Genomic DNA, 10,034 nt, shown 5'->3' with positions numbered 1-10,034 from the left:
ATTATTTACTGAGTTTAGTTTGATTGTACTGCAAAAAGCATTTTCATTTCTTTGTTAAATTCCACATTTTCCTGTAGACAAAAGTTAGTTTCATCCAGGTGAGAAATGTATCAAAGATAAGTTGCATAAACAAAACACTACTCAGCAAATGGCAAATTAAAGCATTGACCTCTTATTTTTGAAGGACTCTATCAAAGGGAGAGGTGATGATACCATAATAATTTCCAAAAATGTTTGCTACTGTACTGACAACAAGAAATGAAGGAAGGAAGGAAGGAAGGAAGGAAGGAAGGAAGGAAGGAAGGAAGGAAGGAAGGAAGGAAATGAAACATTCTACAGTTCTATAACCTATAACCTTCTAGGATTTTTTTTTTTTTTTTTTGCATTTTCTTGTAGATACTTCAGCAATGTATTTGAAATCAGCAGGAACTTTGGATGCAAAATATTAAAGAGACTAGATCACAATAGATTTTTGGAAAGTAAGACCACTTTATTAATTAAAAGGTTAATGAACTTATTAAAAAGAACTACAGGCCTATTTTCTTCTCRTTAGTCATATTCTTATGTTGCAAAACCTGCGTAAGGGTGGAACATGATGAAAGATAATGTTAATCTTTTTGTAGTAAAATAAGTTTTGCGTATACTCTTCYGAAAACTAGAAAATGTGGGCATCAATGAGTCAGGGATTGGAAAGCAATATAAAGTAAACAAGGACTATATAAAGGTGAAGCAGGTGTGCAGAGGACTATGCAAAAGAGTATTCTAAAGGCACTGGAAAACAAAAATGAAGAGAGTCCCTTTTYTCCTGTTAATGTGCACGGCGCTTTCTTGGGCTTTTCCTGCAGATACGAGACAGAAGAAAGAAGAAGGTATTCAGAATATCCAGGTGAGGAAGGTGGATTCATAGGGATGAAGTCTTTGGTGATTACTAAATTTCCRTTGCAGTCTCCAGAATGATGCTAGTATATAGTAGCTGAGGAGCTAGTTTGCAAATTCTGGTAGGACAAATGATGTGATTGAGTGTTTCTCAAGCAAAGAGGCTCCTGTTCTTAACTGTGATAGCAAAAATGTCTTCAATTCTTGCTTTATCTCTAATTATTTTGAAGGGAACAATTAAAATTGATTCATTTAGGAGTTGATTCTACCAATAGTTAAACATCTGAATCAGTCTGTACTAGATTAATTTCAGTGTAGGTATTTTTGTGGCATTATGAGGCATAGCTCTCTCTAAGACCAAGATTTTGTTTTGTCTGAATCACTACTGCTGAAATTTTGTATTCTTTCACATATTTCAAACTCTTTATGTACTACCTGCTCTGGAAGAATATGTGTAATCCTGGCGTATATGGCAAGTGGAGGATACGTTACCAGAAAATAAGCAATTTATTGAGTAAATGCTAGTTCTGAATATATTCTGAGTAAACTGCAAAAGTTTTGTACTGACAACATAATAGAAAAGCATCATCATTAAGAGAAAAATATTCATACATGGCTTTAACTGAACTCTATTAYGTATGTTCCCACTTGACAGAAAGAACATGTAGCAAATGTCCAGATTTGAAGTGGTATTAGTATAATTTTTTTAGAATTTCAAAAGTTTAACAATTCTAAAATCATTTTTTATATTTTTGCTAGATGTACCTGGAAAATTACTACAGCTTTAAGAAAGAAGGGGAATCTGATTTCATTTGGAAAAATAACAGCCCAATAACCAAAAAAATAAAAGAAATGCAGGATTTTTTAGGGCTGGAGGTGACTGGAAAACTAGATTCTAAAACACTGGACCTGATACAGCAACCACGCTGTGGATTCCCTGATATAGCTGGATTCTCCACCTTTGCAGGAGAGCCAAAATGGACAAAACAAGTTCTAACATACAGGTAACTGTAATGTAATTCTATTTTGCATAGACAGCATAACTATTTTGCATAGTATAAGCATCAAGAATACCACATTTTTGGAATCTTATATTTTAAAGGATATTAAACTATACACCAGACCTACATCCAGCAGATGTGGATGCAGCAATCAAGAAAGCATTTAATGTTTGGAGCAGTGTAACTCCCTTGAAGTTCATCAAGGAAGAAAATGATCAYGCAGATATAATGATTTCCTTTGCAGCCAGAGGTAAAAACTCCTTGAAGCAGTCAATGAGAGTARCAGTCTAAAAGGGTAATGATTTGTCTTCCTCCATAGCATGCAAAAAGTTCAGTGTCAGATTGACCAATCACACAGAAAAATACAGTTCCTCCTGAAAATAGTATGGTTRTGGTCTGAAAGATCTTTGCAGGATGACACAAAGGGAGATGGAGAGAAGGAAAGCGTAAATGATGCAATGGATTGCATGTAGTTCACTAGAGCTGTACTAGTATACAATGTCCAACATTATGCATGAAACACAATAGASGTAGGAGTTTTGCAATATGCTCAGGTTTAGAATGCTGCAGAGTGGGTAGCTCTAATTACACCCTTGGGATTAGTCATGTGCTTTATGTGAACTGAATAAGCTCTAGACCGACTCAAGGCTTATATTTTTGGTGTAGCCCTCAGGACAGATTTACAAGCAGCCTCCCTCTTTCATTAATAGCATCCCGCAGGCATGCACACTCCTAGTCATCTCTGCTCCCACCCCAGAAACACATCTCCACTCATYGAGGCTAAGTAGCTTTTGCAGGCATCACGTGTAACTACTGTGCTCTTACATCCATTCCAGAGATTGCATCCAAGGGCTTTCTATCRAAGAGTTTACAGTCTTACAGGGAACATACTTCTAGAAAAACTGTATCTGTTCTTTCCCCCCTCACAACAGCAGTAGGTAAACACATAAAAATTTTGGGGGGAGGGAGGAAAATGAAGATTTCATCAGTTCAAATTTCCCCAAGTTTTCCTAATGAAAAATTGATTTTTTTTTTMAAATCCATTTGGAGGAGGAATTTGAAAGTTTACAAAATCAGCAGAACAGAAGGTTCTGTGCATGGGTGAGGTCTGTCAGGTCTGGCACCCTCAGTAACAGTCAATTAAGTGTGGTACTTATTCCTCAGGTCACAATGATTTCATCCCCTTTGATGGCCCAGGAGGGTCCATTGCTCATGCCTATGCACCTGGCACGGACTTTGGTGGAGATGCCCATTTTGATGAGGATGAAACCTGGACCATAGCACAGAGGGTAAGAAATCAAGCTCTCCAAACCTTACCTAAAGCAGGATATGTGTGAAATCAGGGACTCACATTTTGTCTCCTATCTCCCTTATGAAGTGCTGAAAAGTGGGACTGATTTGAAGGCATATTGGTTTCTATAGTTATAAAAAGCCTCCGAGTCCTCTAGTTTAAAAAGTTGAGATCCCAGCAGAGCTTTTGGCATGGACAAGGTGAAGATTTACTCAGCAGGGAGTTGAGGAAATGGGCAGTCCCCTTCTTCCTTTTTTCCTTATTCTTCCTTCTGTTTGACTCTCTCCTCACAATTACATCACTTACACTTGTCTAGGATCCTTCTCCCACACTAATTCCTGCAGGATTGGCAAGTTAGGCACTAACAAAAATAATTCGTTTGAAAGTTGCCATGGATTTCAATGTTTTCATTATATTTCTTCAATGACAAAACTTCATCTCCAAATGAGTTTTCCATAAACAGCTTCACTTGTTTAGGAAAGTGGTTCTAAAAGCCTCTGATCTGCTTTATAGCCTTAATGTTTTCAGAATATATGAAAACACACAGCTCTTGATTTATGCATTTTATTTGCTGTTTTCAGGAACAAATTTGTTCTATGTTGCTCTCCATGAATTTGGCCATTCACTGGGACTTTTCCATTCCAAAGATCCTGAAGCTCTGATGTACCCAATATATAGGAAATTTGACCCTTCAGCGTTTCCACTGCATCAGGATGATATTAACGGCATTCAGTATCTTTATGGTAATTTACAATTATTAATCAATTATTGCTTACACGTTGGAATATATTTCAGTGATATTTTTGTGTAATGAAYATAGCTGACTGAGATGTAATTTTAATTTACTTAGGACATTCTCTTAACACCTACAGTGACCAAAAAGAATCTATTGAGGTAAAAGAACCAGATGAGCCCAAAGAACCTGCTCTGCCAGACACCTGCAGCCCTGATTTAACTTTTGATGCTGTCACCASTTTCCGTGGAGAAATAATGTTTTTTAAAGACAAGTAAGTCACCTCTCCAGAGGTAAAATAACAGAGGTTCATTTTTAAATTATGCTCAAAAATGTGGAAAAATAACTTAGCCCCAAATATTGTCAAGCTGGGATTTCTTATGTGGTCACAAAGGGGTTCAGATAAGAGGTATACTACACTTGGAGGTAAAGGGCATATTTAAGAACCCAAATTTTGTTATTCCCATATTTTTTTCCACTTTTGTTGGTAGCTCATTGACAGTTTGGATGATAATATCTTGGGTCTATGCTATACTGATAAACCCTGTCTTGGGTTTCTCCCAGACCCAGGTGTCCCTCTGCTAGTCACTGCACATTACTCTCTTTAATCTCAGTGACAGCAAGGTGCCTACAATTCTTATGAGATTTATGGTTTCAGAACAGAGACTTTGATACAGGGACAYTTTATCTGCAGAAAAATTAGCCTGATGTATACCTCACTTCAAGCCATATGCACTATCCTAGACAATGGGAATATAGACAATGGATGGCATCAAAACAGCCCAACTGTTACAATTGAAATAAGTGCASTATTCTGGTTTATTAATGTGTTACCCTCATATTTTAGTTTATCAGCTATTGSTAAAGTCTTATTCTTTATAACAGCCTCTCATGGTGGAATTTAAGCTGACCTGGGGTCAACCACATCTCTTTTARCAGTTGACTAAAACAACTAGCCAACAAATTATCTCTAGAAACCTCTCCCACATCAAAAATTATCAGTTCTAGGGAAGAAGGCAGGACAGAAAATTGAGATAAGGAGTGGGAGGTAAAAGGAAGAGAGCAGCGGAGAAATGAAAAGTACAAGAAGCAAGATAGCATTTGAAACAAGACATGATTGCCAGCAGGTCAAGGGAGGTGATCCTGCCCCTCTMCTCAGCTCTGGTGAGGCCGCACCTGGAGTATTGTGTGCAGTTCYRGGCTCCCCAGTACAAGAGGGACATGGAGCTTCTCGAGAGGGTCCAAAGAAGAGCAACTAAGATGATTARGGGAACGGAACATCTCTCGTATGAGGAGAGGCTGAGTGAGCTGGGCCTGTTTTCTCTGGAGAAGAGAAGGCTCAGAGGGGATCTGATTAATGTGTATAAGTTCAGGAAGGGAGAATACAGGGAGGAAGGGGACAAGCTGTTCTCACTGGTGGTCAGCGATAGGATGACGGGTAATGGCCATAAGCTGGAGCACAGGAAGTTCCGTCTCCAGGTGAGGAGGAACTTTACTGTGAGGGTGACAGAGCAGTGGAACAGGCTGCCCAGGGAGGTTGTGGAGTCTCCTTCTCTGGAGGTCTTCCAAACCCGCCTGGATGCCACCCTGTGCCACATGCTGTAGGTGTGCCTGCTTGAGCATGATCTCTAGAGGTCCCTTCCAACCTTGAATATTCTGTGATTCTGTGTTGATATAAAKAAGATGGGGAAAAGATAGCTCATTTGAAAACAAGGGCAGCTTTTGTTTTAGGCTGTAAGCAGTCCAGTATCTGGGAGAATTCAGAAAAAGGCACCACTAGCCCAGACACACTCATCAGCTTTGCTGATGTCTTTGCTGAGAGTTTACCAGTTTTGGTGCAATATGTGCTTTTTTTATATTTATGCAATATTTGCTTGCCTCTGCAGAGGCAATAAAAGGAAACGATGGTTGATTCAGTGCTGTTCAAGGCATAAACTGTCCCTCTCCATGGACATGGCAGSCCAAGGGCTTCAGAATGTGCAGAAGAGGTGGCTTCTCCTCCTTTTCATGTGATGGGGCTGTTCTGCTGGCCCAAATCCTCTACAAACTCATCATTAAAGGCAGAATATCACCAGCAGKGATTATAGAGGCCACAAAACTCAAAATATATTATTTTGTGGAAGCTGGCATTATTCATACCAGTCTTTCTGCAAGCTGGTGCAGGCAACCCTGGGGCAGGGAATCATCCTTAAAACTTCACCCTGTGCCAGTCTTTACTACATTACTACTACACTACTACTACTACTACTACTACTACTACTACTACTACTACTACTACTACTACTACTTAGTACTCTAAGTACTCTTACTACTACTACTCTAGGCTCCTTTTCTGTGTAAAGGGAAAATAATAGCTATTTTGACAGCAGAGTTCATCTGATGTATTTTAGATATTTGTATAAAGTTGAGATGAATCCCCATCATTGGTAGGGACATTTTTTTTTCCATTGACCTTTCTGTTAGAGTGACTAATACAAAGAAGATACTTAGTCACATAAATTTGAAGATACTTAGATAAATTAGAAGATACTTAGAAGATACTTAGTCAGATAAATCCAGCTCATATGCTCTGCTGCCATGGTGTGGTTTCATACATTAGTGTGTATAAACGTGATTTCATTAAAAAGCTCTACTATATTTCTATCAGGCACTTTTGGCGCAAGCATCCTTCAGTCAGAGAAGTTAACTTTGGCTTAATTTCATCATTCTGGCCACGGCTGCCACCTGGTGTTGATGCTGCATATGAAGTTCCTGAAAAAGATGAAACTGTTCTTTTTAAAGGTTAAAATATTCTGTTTTTATTTTCCTCTATTGCTTTTACATGTAGCCTTGTGGGATTGTGTCTGGTTTTAAAGCCACTTAAGATTTTTCTGTCAGCTTACACAGCTTTTAGTCCAACAAATCACTGTTTTTCCTTCAGAGAGTTAACAAAAATATTGTCCAAGATAAGAAGCAAAATAATTTCCTGCCAAAATAAATGCCATTTTTCCTCTTTTCTGGAAAATTATGTATCCAAATTAAAATTATAACAGGTATATATACTTATCTTGTGGAAAACTGAAGTGAATTGAGATGGAAGATTAAAGTTGTAGATTTTGCATAATGTAATACCTAGTCCCCATCTTGTACACTTTGGACTGTTRCTTTCAATCTCATGAAGCAGTCATTCTCATGCAGTATTCTCATCAGAAGGTTCTGATAACTTTTCCATCAACATTTTTTGACAGGGAATGAATTCTGGGTTGTGAGAGGAGATACCATACTTCCTGGATATCCTCAAAAAATCTATGTCTTGGGCTTTCCAAAGGACGTGACCAAAATCGATGCTGCTTTCTTTAATAGAAATAAGGGGAAAATATATTTCTTCATAGCYGACAAATTTTGGAGGTAATATTTCCTGTGCTACTTTCCTTTTTAGAAGCAGACATAATCACATGGTGTGATTATGCCATGATTTTGAGTTTAATTACTCACACAAATTTGGTCATTTCTTTCACCATCACTACTGTCTTGCAAAAGGATCCTGAAACAGTGCTTTAGATTTCACTTTAATTGGTTCATTTACTTAACACTCCTCTCTATTTATTTGGTTGCTTTGATAAAAAATCTTAGAGCTCTGTAAATCTCAGTAAATGAGTCAGAGCCATAAACCCAGAATATTTTTATCAAAACTCTTCCTGCAGAATAAAAGGATTTTATCTTTTTTATCTCCCTTTACCAACAGGTAGTTTGAAGAACTTGCAATCAAATGCCATGTATTGCAAATAATCACCCCATTTTCAGGGCTATGATTTTCTCTTTTCCATTCAATCACTTCTGCTCAGTATTGTTGCATGGACCTTGTATTTGTGAAAACTGAAAGAGGTGCTGCTATAAGTGGTAATTAATCTCAGCTTTTAGAGCTGAATGCTATAAATTTTATCTTTTCTGTCACTGTAAGTATTCTGAAATGATGGCTCATACAAACAGTGATCATCGTGAAGTCATTACTCAGCCACATATTTACAGTTTAGACAGAACAGATTTCTACACTTTATTTCAAATTGTCGCAATTTGAAGATCTTCACCTGAGTTATTTGTTTAATCATTAAATGTTTTGCAGAGCAAAGTTATTAGAATGAAGACACTGTAACTTTGTTATTCCAGCCTTGCTAGATGAGCTGAACTTCACTCTCTTCAACAGCCTACTACAGCTTACACCCTAACTAAAATTCCATTTTTTTCTTATACATATTTCTTACAAAGAGGGAACATGAAAGAAATCTCATGTMATCTTACAAATCTAACTTCTGTTTGAGATAGATAAAATTATTTGTCTCTCCTTCATGTACAGTCTCTTAGAAAAAAATAATGATGAGTTTTATAATGATGATTCAAATATTAAGTATTTTTAGACTATGTTGTAAGTTGACAGAAACAATACCTAGGTAGAGTTAATGGTGTGATAGTGATTTCCGACATCTCAAAGACTGTCTCAAGGTTATCCAAAGACTACGGAAATTCTTCAGTGAGCTTAGTTCCATATTAGTTGGTTCAGGGCAATGTGCTGGGCTGCATTAATCATGATTTGTTTATATTTTTAATTGATGCCAGATTGTTTCTCGTTTTTCTCAGTTATAACAAAAGAAGCCAGTCCATGGACAGGAAACCCAGACACATAAGAGAGGCATTTCCAGGAATTAATGAGAAGATCRATGCAGTTTTTCAACATAAGAGTAAGTGAGATATCTCAAGTAAATCTGCACTAAATGCTTGGTGTCACAGACTTGGACAGAAATATACCCTTCTGGATTCTACTCACAGCCCTGGGAGTGACCCCTGAAGACCTGAAGAAGTCAAAAACCACTTTTGTGCTTTACCTTACCCATTGGAAAAATAACAATATTTTTGGTGACAAACTGTAGAAAGATAGAAAGTCACAAATAGAAAGTCTAGTTCTAAAGGTCAGATTGCAATATTCATGTTGACCTGTATCTCACACCACTCAAGACACCAAGGTCTCAACAACATAAGGTCTACAGCCTGGCCCTAACATATGAAATGGCACTAGTTGGAAAGTAATAATTGGTGATCATGTTTTCCTGTGCAAAGGAGAGCATTATTTAGACAGAGAAACTCTGAAACAGCCTCAGGGTACATCTACACTGTCAGATGGTACAGCTTCCCAGTTTTCTCCAGGTTCCTCATCTCCTGATCATCAAAGGACAYGGAGATTAATTGTTTCCTAGTGAATCTATCAGCTTTCTCCAAAACAAACCCCAAACAAACTTCTCCTGGAGGGGATCCATGTTGCAACCATGACTCCCAAAGAGTGGGGTGAAGGACAATGCACCAGCTGAGTGTCTCCTTCCCTGTTCCATGTCCTGGGGCCACCAGCCCACCATGCTCTATGACATGCTCTGGGGCACACAAGCATATCCTCGCCTGCATACAAGAAAAACAGTCCTCAAAAGGGCTTCAGCACAGCCTTGGCATGATAGCAGACATTTTAAACTGCAGATTAACATAGGTTAAACTACCTCATGGGGTGTACAGAATTCACTAACTGCATTGTGCAGTAAGTACACAGCTGGTCTGCTAAGGAAGGCACTAGCCCAGAGCAGTGTGTCCTCAAGCCCAGCGCACCATGCCACAGAGGTCACACCTGGGAGTATATGCTGTTCACCGTGTAAATGTAGCCAAAGTGTTTTTAAACCTTTGCAAGCTTTTGTTAAAAACCTTTGCAAGCTTTTGTTAATCTATATATCAGCAATATCCTAATTCATGTGGCTTTTTTTTTCTTAGACTTCTTCTACTTCTTCCATGGAAGAAAGCAGTTTGAATTTGACCCTAGTAAGAAGAGAGTTACACGCCTCCTTAAGACGACCTTCTGGTTTCCTTGTTAAGAAAATGACATCTGTGCTAGTGTAGGAGAGAGTACAGTGTTGTACTGGAGTGAGTTTTGCTTTTATAAATGTCTGTAATAGTGAAATATTTCAGACTTCATTCCGCAGACCATCTGACCCCTGCACATTTCTATAAGAACAGAAGAACAGTGTTTTACATACGTCTCTGTATATATGTACATAAGTAACAAAGGCATTATTACATATTTGTCAGATTGTTTACTTGCCAAAGAACAACAGTGCAGTTT

The 10,034-nt window shown here is 38.1% G+C and overlaps 1 protein-coding gene across 1 annotated transcript; it reads left to right on the top strand.

The window, feature by feature from the left end:
• The first annotated feature begins 784 nt into the window (after window positions 1–784).
• On the top strand, window positions 785–9,786 carry LOC112943717 (stromelysin-1-like). The gene is given in 11 exon segments (XM_026034959.1): window positions 785–886; window positions 1,636–1,880; window positions 1,979–2,127; window positions 3,042–3,152; window positions 3,155–3,166; window positions 3,750–3,911; window positions 4,019–4,175; window positions 6,549–6,682; window positions 7,129–7,288; window positions 8,516–8,616; window positions 9,686–9,786. Coding segments are annotated over 11 exon segments (1,434 nt in total).
• Window positions 9,787–10,034: the final 248 nt, after the last annotated feature.

The sequence above is a fragment of the Nothoprocta perdicaria genome, unplaced genomic scaffold (genome assembly GCF_003342845.1).
Source record: "Nothoprocta perdicaria isolate Ctin4 unplaced genomic scaffold, notPer1 scaffold_153, whole genome shotgun sequence".
NCBI lineage: Eukaryota > Metazoa > Chordata > Aves > Tinamiformes > Tinamidae > Nothoprocta > Nothoprocta perdicaria.
This window is presented reverse-complemented; position numbering and strand designations above follow the sequence as displayed.